This window comes from Rhinopithecus bieti, unplaced genomic scaffold (assembly GCF_001698545.2).
Source record: "Rhinopithecus bieti isolate Rb0 unplaced genomic scaffold, ASM169854v2 scaffold_947, whole genome shotgun sequence".
NCBI classification, from domain to species: domain Eukaryota; kingdom Metazoa; phylum Chordata; class Mammalia; order Primates; family Cercopithecidae; genus Rhinopithecus; species Rhinopithecus bieti.
Window position 1 is genome coordinate 6,713,429 of NW_016803664.1, and position 24,675 is coordinate 6,738,103.

At 35.7% G+C, this 24,675-nt stretch overlaps 1 protein-coding gene across 33 annotated transcripts in view; it reads right to left on the reverse strand.

Moving 5' to 3' along the window:
- CAMK2D (calcium/calmodulin dependent protein kinase II delta) overlaps window positions 1–24,675 on the reverse strand; it is a 329,629-nt gene that overhangs the window by 100,958 nt on the left and 203,996 nt on the right. For all 33 annotated transcript variants that reach the window (XM_017847937.1, XM_017847851.1, XM_017847773.1 and 30 more), the window contains exon 5: window positions 147–212. In XM_017847937.1, coding sequence (XP_017703426.1) covers window positions 147–212 — 66 coding nt within the window. The remainder of the gene's footprint in view (window positions 1–146; window positions 213–24,675) is intronic.

Consider the following 24,675-nt stretch of genomic DNA (forward strand, 5'->3'; position numbering starts at 1 on the left):
TTTTTTTTTTTTTTTTTTTTTCCTAAGGATCATCCTGGAGATCCTTAGAACATTTGTTTGTACAAATATGCATTGGTAAAGAAATATACTGAAAAAGTATTATTTGAATGTTGAGTCTTGTATCTTGCCCAGGGCAAGTCACTTACCTGGCATCAGCTTCACTGTAGTATTCTCTTGCTACTATGTCTTCAAACAGTTCACCTCCAGTAACTCTGGGAAGATAAAAAAAGATAATCGCATTTAAAAAGAAGAAAAAAATAAGTATCAATAGATTTGCAAATGTGTCCATATAGATTTTTTCTTAGATGATTTAAAAAACTCAAAACATTTTAAAACATGAGACAGTTTTCATAAGTCAAATCTATATTATACTAAACATTTTAATCTTTTTTATTTGTCTATCATTAGACACATGAGGTCACAATTTTCTGTATGCCATAAATATAAATATATTAGGCAATATCTTTTACAGAAAATGGTTTTCATTTCAATTTTTCAAATATTAATTGATACCTGACAAAATTTTGGCACAATTTAGAAACATTTTCTGAATGAAAGGAGATGACACACATCATAGCTATTGAGTATGAGTTTGCAGGCTGTATCCTTCTGTGTCTCCTTTTGCTATTTTTGCACGTGTGCATCCTTAAATATACATTTTCCCCTTGAAAACACACACATAAAATAGATACTTTTCCCATAAAAGTGGGATCATGTACTATATGTAAATAATTAAGCTAATTATATTTGTCATTTTACATTAAATTATGGGCACCATGTCATATCAGAAGCATTTTCCCCTAATTTAATGTAACACAGCAATCAATAGAGATATGCATGTGTGTACATACATGAGTGCACACACATATATGTGCATATTAGAGGGTATTTCTACAAGAGAAATTCTTACAGGTAAAATTACTGGGTGAAAGAGTACCCACATTTAAAATTTTGTAGAGCAGACAGGGCAAATTGCCTTCCAAAATGGATGTACCTCCAACATTGTGAAGGTGCCCACAGGCCCAAATCATTAATAATAGTTATTATTAATAAATAAACACCTATTCAATTGTGGAAAATTCACGTTAATATGCATTTCTTGGTTATTAGTAAGGTAGACCATTTTCTCATTTATCAACCATTTCTTCTTCTGCTATGATCTGGCTTGATTTTAAAAGGATATTTCATTTTTGGGATTTAACCTTGTATGAGCTAACATTTCCTGAGTTCTTACAATAAACCACACAGTGTACTAAGCATTATATTAACTCATAAATCCCCACAATTGCCCGCTGAGCAATTCCCCTGACAGTTTATTGATGAGAAAATGGAGGCCCAGAGAAGTTAAGTAACTTGCCCAAGATCACACAGTCTTTAGTGACACAGGCAGGCCATCGACTCCACAGCTCATACCCTCAACCACTCCACAGTGCAGATTTTCCAATAATGACATTGCCAGTCTTTCCAGTTTAGAAGGCATGAGTCATTTGGAAAAGCATCAAGTAAAGGGATAGAGCTTCATGTATGAACACTATAGAGTGAGATAAAAGGATGCTAAATTAGTTTTTCTTTTTGTTCACTTGTTTGCTTTTTTGCTTTATTAAGTTCTGAAACATCATCAAAGGATAGCATGTTTTAGAGATCACCAGTTAGTATTCTCTCCCTTATTCTCCTTCCCAAAAGGAAAAGATGGGATACTAAAAATTATAAATATATTTGAATATTTATGCAAATTCTGCCTCTCTTAATTGCATTCTGGATACTTCCAAGTCCTTTCATGTCAGTCATTATTTCCAATTCTATTATTTTTACATATAAAATGTTTACCTAAAATTATCATATAAATCTTCATATAGGCATGTTCTAAAAATCATGGTTACATGTACATAATTCCATTTAATAGCATAGCTATTTATTTCAATTAGAATCTATAATAAGGCTATCACACAATGTACCTTACATAAATTACAAAGCAAAATAATTAGACAAAAAACACTTTCAACAAATCTGTTGCTTGTATAGTGATAACAATTTTTGTGAGATTTCTTCCTTTGAATGTGACTAATGTATTATAGATACAATATGTACTCATAGTTATCCTTGTTTTTGACCATAAGTGCCTAGAAAATCTACATATATTAGACAATTTGGGATTGTTAAAATGTTTAATAAACATTGATTAAAGTCTACTGACATTAATAAAATTGCTGCTATTTATAGGCTCCTTAAATATATTATTTGCCCTATGAGAAATACCAGATCCTGGATCACTGGGCTATCAACTTACTGATCTTTGTTATGTTAGCATCTAACCTAGCATTAATACATATTTGCTTAATTAATGACTCTTGAAGTAATGATTAAATGAATTAACCCAGTTAGAGAATCATGCTATCCATTTAATTTACTGTAAGTCTGGACTTTACCTGAGCTCAAAAAAAATCATACACATACCAAAGTTTAGTTATACATGGCAATAGGTTTTATTTCCTAAGGGGTTCATATTTAAAGAAGAATACTTAAAAGTCAGGGGGACTAGCATTCTGGTAGTTTTCAATAAATCATAATAGCTTTAGACAAATTTGAGGGGTGTAGAGTTTCATGTTGAGTTTTAGATTATGTAGTTAACTGTGTCTGACAACATTCTCTCTCCTAGCATTCATTTTCCCAATATTTAAAATATCTTTACACAAATGAAACCATTTTATCATTTCTTCTATATGTATGATAAATGTCTGAAAAAGAAAAAATGGCAGTTATAATAGATTTCAATGTCTTGAAGAGAAGCTACTGAATTTTCTAACTTTAACATATTTCTATACTCACATTGCTGTTTAATAGACCACAAAGTTAAGCCATAGTTATTACATATTTTGAAAATTTTAGTGTGTTGTGTGAAATTTCATATAGTGCCCAAATTAAATCAGTTTCATGAATAAACTGTTAACTAATTAGAGATTTTGTGAATAAACTGATGTCAGAGTTCTACTGTGATATGAAGCATATCAATTATAAATTTGAAGCATTAATTACCATTTATGAATCTCCAGAACATTAGGGCTCACAAGGAAAAAAAAAGATAACTCTAGAACATGAAAAGACGAGACTACATATCAGAAAGATAAATATTTGTGTTATTGTTGTTATTTATAGTGATGTTGATTCACACTGTATTACCCTGTATAATAAATTGTTCTTTTGTTTCTAGTGCACAATTTGTAACTCACATCAGAAATGGTTAAAATTAGTTTCATCCAGAATACAACATTCATAAAATTTCATCAGTAACAGATCTTTGACCATGAGGTTGAGCAGCAAGTAGAGTCAAAGACTGGGCTTTAAAAAAAAAAATAGTGCCACATTAACCCAAGGAATAGCCCTGACTTGGAGATTAAAAGCAGTGCTCAAGGTGGTGGGGGAAAGCTAGGAACTTCAGTTTGGAGCCGACGCAAAACAGGAACCAAGAGAGGCACCTAGTTAATGCACAAGTAGGAGGCAATCTTGCTAAGGTAGGACTGGGACTAACTCCTGGAAAAATGAGTAATTTCCCCTGGGAAATTAACTTAAAGCTGAAGAACAAGCCTAGTGAGATGAAATTGCCAGACCTGAAATCCAAGTCTCTGAGCAGAGGTAACAAAGGTTCATTAAGCAGTTAAGCAAAGAATCACCACCAGATTTTTGTTTGTCAAAAAACATATCTCATGCTGCCTTGCATTTAAGCAATTGGTATGTCTTCATTTAGTGATGAAGGCAGAAATTGTAATGGTGACATATTCATCTGTGTCACCTGCATGGTCATCCAACACACTGTCTTCCACTTGTTGAACAATAACAATAACAACAAATATTCATTGGGTGCTTATTGTGTGTGTAACTACCTGGATATTTGTGCCTCCTCCTCAATTAACAGGTTAAAATCCTAACTCCTAAAGTGCTGATATTAGGAGGTGGGGCCTGTGGGAGGTAATCAGGTCATGAGGGTGGAGCCCTCATTTGGTGCCCTTACCAAAGGGACTCCAGAGAGCTCTCCCCTCTCTTTTCTTCATGTAGAAATATAAGAAAAAGTCAGTAGACTGCAGTCCAGGAAAGAGCCCTCGCCAAAACCAGACCACGCTGGCACGCTGATCTCAGACTTCCAGCCTTCAGGACTGTGAGAAATGTCTGTTGTTCAAGCCACCCAGGCTATGGTATTCTGTTAAGCAGCCCAAAAGACTAAGAAAATGTGCCAAGACCAAGCGCTGTTCTAAGTGCTCTAGAGATTGTAACACAGCAACCCTATGAAGTAGATACTAGTGCTATTTCTGTTTTACAGACAAGGAAACGAAAGTAATGGAGATTAAAGACATTTCCCAAGAACACACACAAAAGAAAGGAAAAGGACTAGTTTTTTTCTTGCCTGTGCTGCCCTACTAGCTTGCCCCTTGTACACAATTTGGGGAGCAGAGCAGGGTAAGACAAGGGGCTTGGAATAGCCCAAAGGATCATGCAAAAAGACTGGGAAGAATACAGACATAAAGAATTCCCACTTACATGCCCTTTAATCATTGATTAAAGTCAGACAGTTTGACTACTGGTGGGGGCAGGAGAGTAGTCACTGGTCAGTGTGAAGCTGATCAGGGCTCATTAGTAGGAGTGTTACTGGGTGTCTTGGCTGGATGATTCTACATTATGAGTGTGCAGCTGTCCTATATATGGCAAGACTTCAACACCAGGCCCCGTCCTAGGTGCGGCAGCACTACCTTGTCAGTGTGCCAACCAGTGTGCCAACTCCATCCATTCCTAGTTACCCCAGGGGCTCCCTAAGGACCCCTGAAGGGAACCATGTGTCTAAATGAACAAAATCTATGGGGATACAATGAAAAATGTAGGTCTCCTTAGCACCATGTTCTAAGACATAAAGTAAATCAAGCCAACCACTGGTGTAAGGGTCTGTCAGGCAGAGCACATGAATGATAATGGGACATTGTCTCTTCAGCACCTTACACAGTGCCTGGCACACAGAAAGAGCTTAATAATTGTTTTCCGAGTGAATAAGTGATTAATTAAATGGGTGAATGAAACGATAAGCACCAGTTCATGATTTTCTGGTTTGACCTGTTATTTGAGCTAGTACCTGAAGGTGAAGAGGCCCAATCACCTTTTCTATTATGTATCTACTGATCTCTAACTAAATCTTGCTGATTGTATCTCCAAAACAGGACTTGAATCAGGACTACTATCTCCACTACAATGTCACCAGCCTAAGTCTCTGCTATCTCTCACATGTACCACTGCAATAACTCCTAACGGGCCCCATTTCCTATCTTGGCCCCCCTGCCCCTGCCCCGCATCAACTCTCCACAAAATAGCTGTAAATGTACATCCAATTTTGTCACATGTCTGCATGAAGCTCTTCAACAGCTGTACACTGATTTTTTAGGCCAGCTCCTGACATGACCTTCATGTCTCTGCTTAATTTGTATCCCACCTATCTCCCAATTGAGGCCCCTGTCTGTCTAGGTCTAGTTGTGATGGCCTTCCTCCACTTCCTCAAGCATAGCAAGCTCCTTCTTGCCCCAGGGCCTTTCCACATGCTCGTCTCTCTTCCAGGAATTCCCAAGAACACTCATGGAGAAGTAGAATGTCAAATTTGAAAGTAAGTGGTCTTTCTGCAGTGTCTGTGAGATAAGAGTCATTTATAGCATCCTTTCTGTGTCCTTATGGAAATATTAATAATGAATTTAGGGCTGTGCAAGCTGTGTTTTGGAGACTAGCTCTTATGTCTTACCATAGTACTTATCTTTTTTGATTTGAGGCTGGTTTACGGAGTCAGATTACCTCTTCAGAAGCCTATAATTTGTAATTGCACAGTTTTGCACCAGTCCTACCCTTAGCTTCCCAAAATTCCACTTGGCACATACACGTATATTATGAGCATGGGTGAGTTGATGTAATAATGCACTCAACTCTTTGGAAGACACAACAGCTGATGCTAGAGTACCTGTGCATATATAAAACAAATTTTTAAAATAGAAAAACACTAATAGTCCACTCAGATAGATTAGTGAGTGCCTTGTTGGGGCATTAGGCTTCCCTGCCAAGCATAACCTTTGGTTCCTGAGATGTATAGTTCTTGGAGTTGAACCTGGGCCCAGACCCAAAGATGTAAGACACTCTTTTGGAGGTAAAGAATCTGGCTGAAAAGAGTTGATTACACACTAGACCCAGAGTTGGGCAACAATAATCTCCCATTAAAGTAGTGAGACAAAAGGAGAAATAACACACTCATGTAACTCACAACGTAGTTAAACCACATATACAAAAATTCTGTTTTCATAATCACCATTTAACTTTCTGCTTCATCTATCCAAGCTAACTGAATAACCAAGTCACATTTTAAGAGTTAATTTTCATATATGTATAGTCTTTTAATTCTTGAAGTCACTAATCTTTATTGGTCCAAATTTTTTTAGTAATTTGCTATCAATAATTTTTCTTATGGCCCCAATATTTTTAGTAATTCGCTATCATTAAATTATATATACAGTTGGCCCTCTGTATATGAGGATTTCACATGACAGATTCAACCAACTGAGGATCAAAAATACAGTATTCAAAAATAAACAAATAACAATTAAAAATATTTAAGTATACCGGAGGATGTGCATAGGTTATAGGCAAATACAGTATTATGCCATTTTATATCAGAGACTTCAGTATCTGCAGATTTTGTTATCCGAGAGGGTCCTCGAATCAATCTTCTGTGGATAGCGAGGAACAACTGTAATACATACAGACACACACACACACACACACACACACAGACACATATACTATTAGGTTATGTGTGTATATATATGTAATTTCACTTATAAAATACTGATTTTGCTGGGTGTGGTGGCTCACGCCTATACTCCCTGCACTTTGGGAGGCTGAGATGGGAGGACTGCTTGAGCCTGGGAGTTCAAGAACAACCTAGGTAACATAATGAGAGCCTGCCAGGCGGGGTGGTATGAACCTATAGTCCCAGCTATCCAGGAAGCTGAAGTGGGAGGATCCCTTGAGTCTGTGAGATTGAGGCTGCAGAGAGCCATGATCATGCCACTGCACTCAAGCCTAGATGACAGAACGAGACCCTGTTTCAAAAACAAACAAATAAATAAATAAATAAAGCAAATACTCATTTAAAGAGGTGAATGGAGGATTTCTAACATATCAGGCATTTCAAAAGGCATCTGACCTATATACTCTACTGTGCATTAAAAAAAACACAAAGGAAATGAAAGAAATCACTGTATATGGTTTTACAAGCACCACAGATATTCTAAAGATAACAAGAATATTTACAAAATACATTTTTAAAAGAATAGAGAAGTCCATCTAATTAGAAACAATTTGAGTACACAGAGGAATTATGTATTAACTATTGGAATTCAGTAAGCCTATCAGAAGTTTTGCTGAATAAAAGATAAATTAAACTCTCAATACCTATGCTATCACTTGTCATTCACTAGACTAAGTTTCAAACAATATAATATAGACATGATTATTTGTATTTATCTATATGTTAAAATCATTGCCATTTAAAAATCCCTTGTATTATCACAATTTTTGCTCATATTTTCTTATTTATTATGCTTGGGTAATCCTTAGAGAAAAATTATAATCACGTTAAAAAATATCTGCCATTGGCCCACTGATGAATGTTACTAACTGAGTATCATCACCTGATAAGCTACATATTATTAATGTCACATGTACTGATACAGCCTAGGAATTCTGCCAGGGTTAGGCTGAGCCTTCCTGTGCAGGTAAGATTTCACTGTTAATGCCAAGGCAACTGCCTTTGACTGAAAACATCATCACAGTTAAATTGTGTTTCACATGTTAATTGGGATGAAATCATTTCTGTATATCAGTAATTCATCTAAAAGTTAGCTTTGGTCATCAGAAAAATGAGCATTTAGCCACAAAATGTGTAGATCTTGTTATGAAAGTAGGAAAGCTACTGTAGATAATGGGTGAATTTATACTCCAAAGTTCAGATTCTAACATATTTCTAATCATCAATACTCCAGAAAGAATCCTGAAATAGAAGTGACAGATGAGTGAAGCTACTGATTTGTTGATACGCCCCTACACGACAACAGGTTTTCCAGGTTCTGGAACATTGGGGGTTTCAAAGATGTCAGACAAGAAGAGATTCTATCATTTATCAGTCTTCAGTACTCAGAAGACCAACAGATCCTCTACTGGAGAGGAGATACTGTTACTGTTGATCCCTGTGAGTGTGTAGATGTTTACAAAGGAGAGCTCAAGCTACAGGTGGCTGCAAGCTATTTAAATGATCCTTCTTGTTTTGAGGATACCAGGACATCCCGTACCAAGTTCTCCAGTGGGTGACTCATTTGTTCTCACTGCATTTTTTTTCCTGAAAATACGAATAACTTCATGGAGAGTTAAACTTTGTCATTAAGCAGTGTCATTTATATACAAATTTTACAAACATTATTCAACTGTATTCATTATATGTGTGAGCTTTGCCCATGCTAATGGACAGGAATATAAAGAATCAAGTTGTAACTTCTATCAAGCATCTAGTCTAGTGGAGAAAACAGAAACATAAATAAAAAATTATGTTCCTGTGGAACATGCTTTAACTAAAGCATAGGTCTATTTTTAAAGTCACAATCCTTAAGACCCAGCAAATCCTAGACTCAGGAATTATCCCATTTACAGAGGAAATATGTATACTTGTAAGTAAAAAAGTTTCACCCAATACTTACCTTTTTGGCATGATGAAAGGAAGAAGAATTAGCACAAATGGGACATATGTAGACTCTATCTATGCAGACTCACTGATGAATACACAGTAACATCCACACTGGAACATTACACCAATCAGTGCCCCATGTCAGCCAGGAAGGCTGGGTGTCTTGCTGCATCTTGTCACTTATTGCAGTTTATGAAGAATTCTTGCTATTTCTCCTATTTCCTATGCTTCCTAGAGGGCTCCACACCACTGCTATATAGATTCAGGAAGTTACTCCATACAAAGGATAAGCAAAAAATGAAGAGGAAATAATAGTCTCATAAAGGCTAAGGGAAAAGAGAGGAGAGAATAATGAATTCCTTCTGTGGGTCAGAGAAACTTTCACAGAGGAGGTGCTATCCAAGGAGGACCTTACATAAATGAGGAAGAGTTGGCCAGGAAGAAATGTGGGACATGAACACCTAGGAAGAAACAGGAGTTCAACTGGAAAGAGGGGAGAAAAAAGGAATAAAAGAGTTGGAAACAGGAATCTCAATTTCCCCTTATTTGGTCTCTAACTTTCCTCTCATTCCTCACATTATTCAGGATATATTTTATTACTACAGGGACTTACAAGCCAGGTGTGGTGGCTCAGGTTTGTGACCTCAGCATTTTGGGAGGCCAAGGCAGGAGGATCACTTGAGCCCAGGAATTTAAGACCAGTCTGGACAACATAGTGAGTTGTATATCTATAAAAAATTTAAAAATTAGCTGGACATGCCGGGGCATGCCTGTAATCTCAGCCACTCAAGAGGCTTAGGGAGAAGGACTGCTTGAGCTCAGAGGGTAGAGGTTGTAGTGACCTACGATCACCGCACTGCACTCCAGCCTGGGAGAAAGTACTAGACTCTGTCTCTTAAAAACAAACAAAAAGTCACCTTCTCCCAAATGTGCTCAACATGCTTTTTGATATGCTCTAGTGACTGTGCTTTTACAGTGAAAACTAGTAGCTCATTTCTAGTTACATAACATTTTCCCATTTATCTGAATAAAGGCTTAAGTCAATCTAGACATTTTTAAAAAGATAATGCCAGATTAATCTCCACACAGGCTTAACAGAAACAATGCTTTCTGAAGGGATGTCTAAGATAGTAATATCATTTTTTTAAAAAAATCAAGAGCTATTGCTGGTTTTATTCCCAACCTTTTGATTTTGTCGACAGCTAAGAAGTGACTTAGTAATTGTTTTTAGGTTTAACATCCATCTTCACAAGTTCTTCATGCTTCAGCTTGAGTGTTCTGTTGCCATGTACTACAAATATCATCAGACAACAGATTTCTTATTCTTTTACTGGCATTATAGTTGGGTCTCTGGAATATTACTGAATGGTTTATTGTATGTGTGCATGCATACACGTGTACACACAAGCATACACACCCACTTAGTAAGCGTTCAAAAAAAGCCTGATTTGCTCTAGTAATTTTAGCTGACTTTTTACTGGATATGAAATGTTCAATGAATTAAAAAATAAGCATCACAGTAAAGCTGCATAATTCAATTTAATTTGAAAAGAGAGCACTAGTCTGAATAGCCATATTTCTAAATTTTGGAATATTTTTCTAAGGAAATGAAAATACATTTCTTTTAAGTAAAGGGTGATAAAGTCTTATTTGCCTCCTTTACAAATTAGAAATTCTGCCAGAGCTCCATTAAGAAACAGCTAAGCAGAGGCATCCCACATGCAAATTACTATGTTAAGTAATTATCTAAAATCTTATTTATACTCATTTTCTTAGCACATTGCCTATTTAGAATACAGAGATTGAGGTAAGTCTAGATCATTCAAATTATTGTCAATTTAAAAATTATTCACTTACTCATATATTTGTGTGTTACTTATACTATACTATCTTCTTAAAGGGATTTGAGACAGCTTATCATCTGTCAAATTATCTGAATTATCAAATTTCCCCATGTGATCTCTAAGTGCATGCTTTTTTCTTTTTCAGGCTAACATATAAAAGAAAGAGCAACAGATTTATACTTAATTGCTGCCTACAAAGATCTATACAGCCTTACATTGCTTCCATTTTTAATAATTATAACAGTTCAGTAAGACAAATGTGCTTGATTTTAATAATCAATTGTTCATTGAATCAAAAACTATTTGTTGCTTTTTATGTGCAAATGTTAGGCAACTAATTTGCTGAAACTTGCTTTAATAGTTTGGTTCAATAAATTGTTTTCTAAAAAACAGATTATTATGTTCATAGGCATATATGGCTTTATTTAATTTAATGAATGCCTGCAAAACTACAAGCTCTTTATTCACACTTAGTAGTAGCTCTGTCACTTTTCAACAATATGACAAGATAATCTTTAGCTGTGCACTTAAAAATAAAATGCATCTGGCTGCGCACAGTTGCTCACACATCCCAGCTCTTTGGGAGGCCAAGGCAGGCAGATGCAGTCAGGAGTTCGAGACCAGGCTAGCCAACATGGTGAAACCCCGTCTCTATTAAAAATACAAAAACTAGCTGGGTATAGTGGTGGGTGCCTGTAATCTCAGCTGTTCAGGAGGCTGAGGCAGTAGAATTGCTTGAACCTGTGAGGTGGAGGTTGCAGTGAGCCGAGATCACAACATTGCACTCCAGCCTGGGTGACAAAAGCAAAACTCTGTCTCAAAAAATAAAAACAAAATAAAATGCATTCTTACACATATAATAAACACAATATCTGTAGGCATCATTACTGACTAATGTTAAGTTACTACAATGCAAACCAGGCTGCAAACAATGGCAAATGGAAAGCATACATAGGCACTCTGGATCTGGGTACTGAAAGCCTAATGTGGGGGTTTTCTTTCATTGAGAGCTTTCTTTCACTTTGTCTCTCATAAAATCCTCACTTTTGGTTCTTCCTGTATTTTCCCCACTCCCTCCCTCTGGTTCTATAGGGAAGGGTGTGCTGCCAAGGTACCGAACCATTTTGCTGGACCGTAAGAAGGAAACAAGGATGTTTCAGTGTTTCCAATTCTAAGATAGTGGTTTAATGGGTAGTTTGGTGGATGGTGCCATCCCACTGATTTCTAATGTTGGAGAAGGAAAGGTGATTTTCTTGGAGATACTTCTTGGGATCAATGGGAGGAGAAGTGATGACAGAATACAATTCTTTTTAGTTGATCACCTGGAGACTATTTAGTCACAATATTCAAGTCTGGAGTGTATCTGTACTAAACTATTGCGGTAAGAATAGTACAAATAAATAACTTCGGCACAGTATCCTATCCCACCCAAATATACTTCTTGTTGTCCCAGTTTCACTTAAGCAAATTTTAATGGTAGGAAGTTTTGGAAAAGGTGGAGGGGGAACTTAGTGAAAAATATTACAGACTGCGATAGTGTTGAAGGAAGCTAACCTAGAATTTAAAAAATCCTTAGAGAATCTATGAAATAAAGACTCTTGATGGAGATAACTAGTTTCTTTTAAACTCTCAATTGTGACTATTAAATATCTACTTTTCCATTTATAAAATGTTTCCTATATTAAGAGTTCTTTATACTGGAGCAATTTTACTAGGTTCTTCTGCATACACATACTTAAAGCTCAGTTTCAAGGTATCAGTGACCTCCTCTTTGGAAAGCTAACATTGATTGGCCTAGAGTACATAGTTTCAGGCCCTTACCATGACATGCATGGACCTCTATAACCTGGCACACTCTTACTGAGATCTCTACCTTTTTAATTCCACACCAATTACCTTGAAGTTTGGTTAGTTGCCTATTTCACCATGCATTTTTAATGTAATTCCTTGCTGGTAATGCCTAGCTAGGCAATCTTGATTTAATTTTCCATGAGCTTATACATTCTTCAAGAAGGAGCCCAAGTTTCCTCCAGAAATACTTCTCTGAAATCCACCCACTGTGCTTTCATAGCATACTGTGCTTGTTTGATTTAAATTTCACACTGAGACCATCTGCTTATATACCCATTATCTCCTACTAAACCTCAAGATAAGGAAAAGCAAGGACCATGTCTTACTCATATTTGGTATCCCTTGAACCTAACATGAGCCTAACACATTGCCTGAGACATATTAGCAGCTCAATCAACATTAGTTGAATTAAACAGTATGTGAAAGGTAAGATGCAATATGAAATCAGTTAAAACAGGGAAGTGGAACTACAGGTATTTTTTATTATTAACATTTTTCTTTAAAAGGAGGATTTAAAACTCCTATTCTTCTAGTCATCTGCACATTTATTCTTTTAACAAGTATATACCAAGTGTCCAAGTATTAGAGCCTATATTAGATGAGGAATACGATGGTCCCTTAATTAAAAAAAAACCCGGAAAATACAAAATGTAATAGTACATCACCAGATACAACAGATATCCATGTGATACATAAAGGATATCAATTCAAATTTTCAAAGCATAAATGCTTGGCTATTACTACAAATAAGTCAGTTGAAACATCAAATGAAAACAGTTAAGACACTTCAAAGAGTCTTCAAAAAAATAATAACAACATTTAACCACAGGATGTGGTCAATCTCCAGTCAGACCACAAATATCTTGCCATGAAGTCACCAGCTGCAGATTAGTCTATGATTAGAAATGTTTTCAGCTAGCACCACAGTGTATTGGTTTGTGAAAGAGAACAGGCAAGGTATGGGGTTGGTGATTAGAAATGAAGCTGTGTGGTCACGATCCTATAAATTTACCCATTACAACAAATTAAAGAGGGCTTATTCAAAGGACTGTACAATAACTCTCTATTTTGGTTACCAAATGCTTATAAGAGTTATTTTCACACAGAAGTCACACAAAAGCCTGGGCATGGTGGCTCATGCCTGTAATCCAAGCACTTTGGGAGGCCAAGGCGGGTGGATCACTTGAGGCCAGGAGTTCAAGAACAGCCTGGCCCTCATGGTGAAACCCCGTCTCTACCAAATATACAAAAATCAGCTGGGTGTGGTGGCGCATGCCTGTAATCCCAGCTACTTGGGAGGCTGAGGTAGGAGAATCGCTTGACCCCGGAAGGTGGAGGTTGCAGTGAGCAGAGATCATGCTACTGCATTCCAGTCTGGGGGACACAGTGAGATTCTGTCTCAAAAAAAAAAAGAAGTCACACCAAAAATGAATAATTGAATGCATGCGTGCAAGATAAGATGTCATAGATCATAATCTTTGCCACCCAGATGACAGAATCACCTTAATTTGAGGTTTAAATCACTTTTGGGAATGTTGAAACATGGAGAAAAGACAGAAAAGTCAGATAAATTCCTTTTCCTGGGTTTTTCTGAACTAAAGAGTCTACTTTCCTACAGAACAGAAAAAAAATTAATAGAGGCTATTAATGAGTTCAGAGTTCAGATGTGCTTTTGGAAGATTTTGTGGTGTTATTTGATATCCTAAAATAACAATCAGAATTTCTATATATTTTCATCATTGTAAAATGTCTTACTTTCTATGATTTATTCTGTGAAGTTATTATTTTTTCTTTTCAATATTATCTCCAGTTGCCACTAAGAATAGGAGAGTTTCATGCTAAAGAGGGAAGGTTTTTTCACTATGGAAAGCAGCATAAGAGACTGTCTTTTGACTGCGAATCAGCTCTAGTAACACTGGTCCACTTCAAAGAGCAGGAATCCCCTTCTTTTAAAAACTATGTATCTTCCTAAAGCTCTGAATGTTCAATTCTTTGTACTTTTGCAATATATGTGTAGAGTTCAGTCATTTTTAAAAGTCCAATTTACCTTTTGAAGATGAAACATAAGCTTTCTCCTCTACTGCTCTCACCTATGCCCAAATCATTGTCATTTTTTTCTTTGACTCCTCCCATATCCATTTTCCTCCACTTCCATTCTGCCCTCCTATAATCCCGTGCCACACTGCAGCAAGTGACAGCTTTGTAAAATGAAATCGGATTATTTCATATTTTCGATCTTTAAATCTTCCAACGCCTTCCTAGAACACATAGCATAGTATCTAAATTCCTCTTTCTGGCCTACAAGGCCTTTGAGCTCTGGGCCACATCCATCTCATGTGTTATTTCATATCCTTGCACCCCAGGACTTTGGATGTTTCATGCCACACTGGCCTTTGTTCTGCTCCTCATTGAAGCCACATTTTCTCAGGGTTGTACCCATTGTTTACACTGAGTGGAATCTCTACTCACAGATCTTCTCAACATTTAGGTTTCTTCTCCTGAAACATCATAGCAACCATCCCCGATCACCCTCTAAGTCAGTCATCAGCCCCTAGTTACTCACCAAATATCACCCTGTTTTCTTCATAGCACTAGAACAAAAATGATTTGCTGGGTTTCTTTGTTCACTTACTCATTATCCATCCCCTCCTCCCTCAACTACTACAATGTCAGTTCTGACTTGTCCATCACTGTATTCCAGGGCTTGGAAGAGTATATCCATAAAGCAGGTATGCGATAAATGTCTACTGATTGAATTACTTTAAAAAAAATCAGATGCACTAACATTGAGATCAAACAACCAAAAAGGCAGACTAGAGTCAAGCAATGAACATTATATATGTTCAGACCCCAAACATAACAACTGAGATCTTTTTTTCTTTTCTTTTCATTTCATTTCTTTCTTTCTTTTTTTTTTGAGACGGGGTCTCGCTCTGTCACTCAGGCTGTAGTGCAGTGGTGCGATCTTGGCTCACTGCAACCTCTGCCTCCTGGGTTCAAGCAATTCTCCTTCCTCAGCCTCCCCAATAGCTGGAATTACAGGTGCCCGCCACCAAGCCTGGCTAATTTTTGTATTTTTAGTAGAGACAGGGTTTCACCATGTTGACCAGGCTGCTCTCGAACTCCTGACCTCAGGTGATCTGCTTGCCGCAGCCTCCCAAAGTGCAGGGACTACAGGTGTGAGCCACCGCACCCGGCCAACTGAGATCTTCTGATCTGATATTTATTATCCTGTTATACAGGGGGAAATCTCAGATCCCCACATAAAATTTTACATTTCTAAGCTTTACAATTCTTACAAAACTATATAAAATAGTCTATGATTTTTCAAGTATCTCAAAGCAAATATGGATGAAATTTCAAACTGGTTAAAATGACAAGCATAGAAGTTAGTCACTTTATGTTAGAACTAAGTCTTCAATCCTTATCTATTTAGCTGTGTGACTCAGAAGAGTAACTTAACTTCTCTGAACTTCAGTGTCCTCATCTATAAAATTGCTAAAACAAGTATCTAATAGTATTGATGTAAAATTAAAGAGCTAAAATTGTTGAAGAACATAAACAGTGTCAGGTACACACTAGGTACCCAGTAAACATTAGTTATAATTACTATTGCTTCAAAACAATGAGTCCTCTTTGGTTAATATACTGCAACCACATAACTAGACATCATTTTACTGGGTATTAGGTTTATATACTTAGGAGAAGTAATTAACAATAACTTGATACTTAAACCATAAGATTTAAAATAAAATCTGTCCACATTGTATGTTCAGGGGTCTCTATTTTTTTTTTTTTTTTTTAATGGAATAATGATGTTTTTAAAACTGTGGTAAAATACACACAACATGAAATTTACTGCTTAAAAAATTCTTAAGGGAACAATTCAGTGGCATTAACCATAATGTTGTGTGACCATTTTCAGAACTCCTGATCATCTCAAACAGAACTCTGTACCCCAAAACTATCCATTCCTCCTCTCCTCCAGCACCTGGTAACCGCTACTCTACTGTCCTTCCCTATGAATTTACCTATTCTAATTATTTCATGTAAGTGGAACCATTCAATATTTGTGCTTTTGGATCTAGCTTATTTCTCTTAGTTTTCAAGGTTCATCCATGTTGTGGCATGCGTCAGAATTTCATTACATTTTTAAGGCTGTGTAACATTGCATTGTAGTACAGGCTACTTTTTGTTTATATATTTATCTGTTGATGGACATTTGTGTTGTTTCCACCTTTTGGTTATTTTGAATAATGCTGCTATAAACATTGTAAGTATCTGTTTGAGTACCTGCTTTCAATTCTTTTTGGTATATACTGAGAAGTTAAATTGCTAGATCATACGGCAATTCTATGTTTAATTGTGCAAGGAATCACAAAACTGTTTTCCCCAGCTACTGTGCCATTTTACATTCCCACCAGCAACCTACATGAGTTCCAACTTCTCTATATCCTGGCCAACACTTGTTACTTTCCATTTTTTGTTTGTTTGTTTTGTTTTTATAATAGTCATTTTAGTGGGTGTGAAGTACTATTTCATGGTGGTTTGATTTGTATTTCTCTAATGAGGAGTAATGTTGAGTGTCTTTCTATGTGCTATTGGTCATTTTTATATCTTCTTTGATTTTTTTGTTGTTGTTAAGCTACAGAAGTTCTTTATATATTCCGGATATTAACCCCTTACTAGATGTATGATTTGCAAATATTTTCTCCTATTCTATAGGTTATCTTTTCACTAATTTTTCTTTTTGTAGAGACAAGGTCTTGCTATGTTGCCCAGGCTGATCTCAAACTCCTTGCCTTAAGTGATTCTCCCACCTCTGCCTCCCAAAGTGCTGGGATTACAGGCATGAGCCACGTGCCTAGTCCATATTTTTACTCTCTTGATTGTGTCTTTGATGCTCAAAAGATTTTTAATTTTGACGAGGTTCATTGTACTTATTTTTTCTTTTGTTGCTTGTGCTTTTGTGTCATATCCAAAAAAATTGTTGGCAAATCCAATGTCATGAAGGTTTTTCTCCTACAATTTTCTCTAAGAGTTTCATAGCTTTAGCTCTTACATTTAGGTCTTTGATCCATTTTGAGTTAAGTTTTGCATACGGTGTAAGGTAAAGGTCCAACTTTTAAATTTTGCATGGGATATCGAGTTTTGTTCTAATAATTCTGGTACAATGTAGGAAAATGGTTGAAAGGACCATGTACAACTTGTATATGTCTACAGAGGTTAATTAAAAATGCATTCAAAGTTTCTTTTAAATACAGAATATAAAACAAAACAATACACCTGTTACCAGACTTTTAAGTAATTAACTTCTAAAGATCTCACACAAGAATTTGAGAGAATTGGCCAATATTTAATCTAAACCATTATCATACAAGATCTTCTCCAAAACTGAGAATTCATGCAATTCTACCCTCTTAAGAATAATGTCTCTATAAAAATGTTAAATTGGCCTTTATATTGTTGTAGTTTAGAAAATCCATTTGTAGCAAATACAAACATATGAATTGATTCTTTAGATTACAAGTATTTTACAGTGAAGCAAGTTTATTCTTGTTTTATTATTTATGGTGAATATAATTGAGATGATTAAGAATACAGTTCTGCTAATAAACAAATTTAGTAAAGTTGCAGGATACAGAATCAACATACAAAATCAGTAGTATTTCAATACATTAACAACAGAGTGTATGAAAAGAATCCAGAAAATCATCTAATTCACAATAACAACAAAAGGAATAAATTTGAGCAAAGAGATGAAAGATATGTACATTGAATTCTATAAAACATTGATAAAAGAAATTGAAGACAACACAAATAAATAGAAATCTATACTTTGTTCATGGATTGGAAGAATTAATGTTGTTTAATTAAGTTCATACTATTGAAAGTGATCTACAGATTCTATTCAATCCCTACCAAAATTCTAACAGCATTTTTTTCACAGAAATAGAAAAACAATACTAAAATCTGTATGGAACCACGAAATACTAAAATTTATATGGAATCTCAAACAGCTAAAGCAATCTTGAGCAAAGACAACAAAGCTGAAAGCATCACACTATCTGATTTCAAATTCTATTACAAAGGTATAGTAATCAAAACAGCAGAGTTACTGGCATATTATCAGATTCATAGACCAATAGAAGATAATTGAGAGCCTAGAAACAAATGCATATATTTATGGTCAACTAGTGTTCAACAAAGATGCCAAGAATACATAATGAGGAAAAAGAGAGTCTCTTCAGTAAATGGTGCCAGAAAAACTGGATATTCACATGCAGAAGGATGAAATTAGACATTCATATCACACCACATATAAAAATCACCTCAAAATAGATTAAAGACTTAAATGTAAGATTTAAAACTGTAAAACTACTAGAAGAAAACATGGGGAGAAAGCTCCTTGATATTGGTCTGAGCAACGAATTTTTAAATATGACACCCAAAAGATCAGGCAACAAAAGCAAAAATAGACGGATGAGATTACATGAAAATTAAAAGCTTCTGCTCAAAAAAGGAAACAATCAACAGAGTGAAGAGACAACCTAGAGAATGAGAGAATATATTTGCAAACCATACATCTGATAATGGGTTAATATGTAAAATATATAAGACACAAACAACTCAACAGCAAGAAAACAAATAAACTGATTAAAAAATGGACAAAGGACCTGAATAGACATTTGTCAACAGTAGATGTACAAATTGCCAACAGGTGTATGAAAAAATGTTCAACATAACTAATCATCAGGAAAATGGAAATTAAGACTATAATATCACTTCACACTTGTTAGAACAACTATTATCTAAAACACAAAAGGTAAGTGGTGAGGATGTGGAGAAAAGGGAACCCTGGTACACTGCTGGTGGAAATGTAAATTACTACAGCCATTATGGAAAATAGTGTGACAGCACCTCAATAATTTAAAAAATAGAACTACCATATAATCCAGTAATTCCACTATGAGGTATATATTCAAAGGATATGAAATCAATATGCTGAAGAGATGTCTTCACTCCCATACTCAATGCAGCATTAACAATAGCCAAGAAATTAACCTAAGTGTCCATCAACGGATGTGTGGATAAAGATAACATGGCATATAAACACAATGGAATACTATTCAGCCTTTAAAAAGAAGGGAATCTTGTTACTCGTAAAAATATGGATGGCCCTAGAGGATATTAAGTTAAAAGAAAAAAGCCAGGCACAGAAAGATAAATAATGCACGATCTAACTTATAATGTGCAGTTTTAAAAAGTCAAACTTGGCTGGGAGCGGTGGCTCACGCCTGTAATTCCAGCACTTTGGGAGGCCGAGGCGGGTGGATCACCTGAGGTCAGGTGTTCAAGACTAGCTTGGCCAACATGGCAAAACTCCATCTCTACAAAAAAATAAAAAAAAAATTAGCTGGACATGGTGGTAAGCACCTGTAATCCCAGCTACTGGAGAGGCTGAGGCAGGAGAATCACTTGAACTCAGGAGGCAGAGCTTGCATTGAGCTGAGATCATGCCATTGCACTCCAGCCTGGGTGACAGAGTGAGACTCCATTTCGGAAAAAAAAAAAAAAAAAAAGATCAAACTCAGAAGCAGAGAGTAAAATGGCAGTTACCAGAGTTACCAGAGGCTAGAGGTTGGAGGGATTAGGAAGTATTGATTAAAGGACACAAAATTTCAGTTAGACAGGAGAATAAGTTCAAGAGATCTATCATACATCGTGGATACTATAGTTAGTAACAATATGTTGTATATTTGAAAATTGCTAAGTAGTAGATTTTAAGTGTTCTCACCAACACACACAAAATTAGTTTGGTAAAGTAATGCATATGCTAAATGCATTACATAAATAGCTTGATCTATCCATTCTACAACGTATACATACACTGAAACACTATTTTTTTAAATCTTTTTTTTTTTAAGTTTTTTTGTTATACTTTAAGTTTTAGGGTACATGTGCATAACATGCAGGTTTGTTACATATGTATACTTGTGCCATGTTGGTGTGCTGCACCCATCAACTCGTCAGCACCCATCAACTCATCATTTACATCAGGTATAACTCCCAGTGCAATCCCTCACCACTTCCCATAATAGGCCCCGGTGTGTGATGTTCCCCTTCCCGAGTCCAAGTGATCCCATTGCTCAGTTCCCACCTATGAGTGAGAACGTGTGGTGAAACACCATTTTATGCACCATAAATATATACAATTTTATTTGTCAATTAAAAAAGTAAAATTTAAAAATTTTAAAAGAGTACAGTCCTGAACAGACAGAAAATTCCCTACTCATGCATGAAATATATATGCCCATTTCTTTACCATAACTTTAATTACTCTTTGAAGTCTAGCTCACAATTCCCCACAATTTCAAAATAGCCGATATAACTTGCTGACATCACCAGGTGCACTTTAAACTCGTCATTGGATGAATCATCCCTATTATAAACTTAAAGCTGTACTATTAAGAGATAAATAACTTTCTATCTGTTTCTCTATGGGACACTAAAATATAAAATTATAAAAAATAAGGCTATGATGTCTCATTCTGTGCAATCAATTAATTTTAAGATAATGCTATCACTCTTTCTTTCTTTCTTTTTTTTTTTTTTGAGACGTAGTCTTGCTCTGTCCACCAGGCTGGAGTGCAGTGGCGCGATCTCGGCTCACTACAAGCTCCGCCTCCCAGGTTCACGCCATTCTCCTGCCTCAGCCTCCGGAGTAGCTGAGACTACAAGCGCCCGCCACCACGCTCGGCTAATTTTTTTGTATTTTTAGTAGAGACAGGGTTTCACCATGTTAGCCAGGATGGTCTCGATCTCCTGACCTCGTGATCCGCCCACCTCGGCCTCCCAAAGTGCTGGAATTACAGGCTTGAGCCACCGCGCCCGGCCAATGCTATCATTCTTTACTTGAAAAGATTTTAAGTAATTACTGCAGTATAAAAAACAAAATAGGCTGGGCCCGGTGGTTCACACCTGTAATCCTGGCACTTTGGGAGACCTAGGCAGGTGGATCACCTAAGGTCAGGAGTTTGAGACCAGTTTGGTCAACATGGTGAAACCCCATCTCTACTAAAAATACAAAAATTAGCCAGGTGTGGTGGTGTGCGCCTGTAGTCCCCGCTACTTGGAAGGTTGAGGCAGGAGAATTGCCTGAACTCAGGAGGCAGAGGTTGCAGTGAGTGGAGATCGTACCACTGCACTCCAGCCTAGGTGACACAGCGAGACTCTGTCTCAAAAATCATCATCATCATCATCATCATCATCATCATCATCATCATCATCATCATCAAAGCTGTTTGAGGTGAATCATGAGAAGTGATGGTATCAGTTAGGTAAAGTGTGTTCATATTTAAAGCGGCACCTATAAACATAGGGAAGAAATGAATAGAGAATGTGAAGAGGAGTACAATCTAGAAAGGATGCAATAATAAGCCCTAGATACTCTGAGTAGCGTTTGACATTCACAGGGTCCTTATTAAACTTTGGTTGAATTCTTGCTCTGCCATTTGTTATTCTTAAGCAAGTTATTTAACCTCTTTAGCCATTATTTTTTAAATAAAAAGACTAATAGTTGCTTTGCATTTATATCTGATAAAATATATTCAGCAAAACACTTAGCATGCATTAAGAACGCAATAATTTTGTCTATTTTCATTATGATCATGATAGAAAAAAATGGGTTTGTAATGTGTTAACCATTATGTCATCTTTAATTTTGAAGGTAACACAGTATGAATTGAGATTTGCAACAAAAAGTCAACATATAAAATGATGAGAATGAATATATGAAGAAACGATTTTAAAAGAACACCATACCTTGTTCTACATAAAAATACAGAAAACTTTCAGAGCTTTTACCTGATATAATAATTTATAATTTATAATTTATTCTAATTGCCTTATTAATACAGAGACATTGTGGCACAGAGAAGACAGTACACAGAAGGTCACACAAATAGGCTACACATTTACAATAAGCAAATTTATTAAACCTTAATGTTCCAAACTTTCAGTCTTTTGGAGGGTGATGTCAGTTACTGCAATAAGAAGTATACAGTGTAAATGCTTGTACCACCTGAGAGCCAACAACAAGGAAAGTTATAAATGGATATTCATGCCTAATAATTATAAGTACATAGTTTGTAGCATTGGAATTTATCTTTCCTAGGTTCTACTATCACTATTTATACTTTTTCGGTATCTAATACTACATCTTTGTGTCCAAACATTTTTCTCATTATGTTTGTTCTTTTCTTTGCTATAATACCAATCAGCTGCTTGGAGACAAGATGTCTTAAATGGTTCAAAAGAACTAAAACACCTGAGTCTTGGTCTTCCAAAAAATTAGCCTAGTCCTTAATGGGAGATACACTCTTATAACTGAAGAGCTGACTTGGAAGTATCAAGGTGCCTCAATTCCAACTGCATGACTTTATGCCCTGAGGATGTTTGCCATAACAGGGGACATTTAAAGTAATGGGTAAGATTTATTAAGCACCAATTTTATTGGTCACTTTATGAACATTGTCTTATCTAATCCTTGGAAACACCTTATGAAGGAAACAATATTCTCTTCATTTTAGAAATGCAAAACATGACGTTTGATGCAGGTAAGCTGCAGAAAATCACAAAGCTAGAAAGTGACTAATCTGGGACACATAAATGGATTAACTTCATATACCAATGATCTTGACCACAATGCTTATTGCATACTACAAAAATAACACACTAAACAGAGCATATTTCGTTTTTACCATATTTCTAGGTATTGATTTTATCATAGGCTATATTTATATATAATATTTATTTTACACCAACTATATGGTAATATCATTGACACCCAAAATATAAAAAACAATAAAAATGAAAGAACTGCAAGTTCTAAAATGGAACAGAAACATTTTAAGAGAGCGACAGACATTCATGTCAAAAGCTTGGGCTAATGCCAAAAATGAGATTTCAACGTCTGAAAAGAGAAATAAAAAAGTAATCATCAATCAAAGTTCTACTATAAACAAGCTTCCTATACACTTTTGCTCATATTTGGGGAGGGAATTTGATTTTGGAAAAGAGGACATGTAAAGAAGACTCCATGGACTTAGCTATAGGTGACTTGTCTTCGAGGGTTAAGCTGACCTTGACAACAATCTGTTCTGCATCCCTCCCTCTCCATGTGAAAGATTCTGGGTTTCAAAGGGGTCACACGCCCAGTGACATTGCACAGATGTTAGGTCCTTAATTCCCTGCCACCTGTCTTGTTTCCCTCATATTTTCTAAGAAAAACATATTTATAGAAGCTTCTAGGTCAGGCTGTTTCAAAGTTGCCTTGGAGATAACGCCAATCACACAACCAGAAAGATTTCCGATTAAAATATTTAAGGAAATAAAAAAAGAAAAAAAAATTTACTTTAATATAAATGAACAAAGATAACAAACTGTTCGTGAGATTTAGCCCCTGAATATAAAGAGTGCTAACTTCAAAAAGGCTTACAATAATAGGAAAAGAGAATTCATTAGAAACTTGTAATTTATATTAATATGCTTTCTTTTATTAAAGTTATTCTTTTCAGAAGTGAGTTCAAAATTGCTACGCTTTCTTTTATTAAATTAATATGCTACATTAATACACTTTCTTTTATTAAAGTTATTCTTTCCAGAAGAGAGTTCAAAATTGCTAATAGTTCATCATCTAAGTTAACAGAGAATAAGACAATTCAATTTGTAAAGTTTCATATTTAAAAAAATCCTAGAAAGTACATGAAGCTAGACCAATGAAATATCATTATTTTTCTCAATAATATGCACATAGTAGAAATGACAAATGAGAAAAATAAATTATGTGATTTTAATGTTTTAAATATTGTTTGTGAGTAGGTTAGTTTCTGATCTTTTATAAAAATCTGTCTATAATTAGCTGTCTATCTGGGAGCCTAGTTATCTATCTGTATTATATTCTTTGGATGTGAGACACGAGTTTCATAAATGTAATTAACAGAACACAGACTGCACTAGAGAAGTGTGAAAACCAATTTGGAGACAATAAATTCAATTAACTCAAAAAACATACTCTCAAAAAACTTTCAGTACTTCAGTCTTATTTATCAATCTTATTTATGTAGAGAGACATGTTGGGCCTAATTCCTGAAAGATCATTTCACTTGAAGATGGGTAAAACCCTGGAACATGAAAACAGTTTTCATTAAAAAAAAAAAAAAAAAA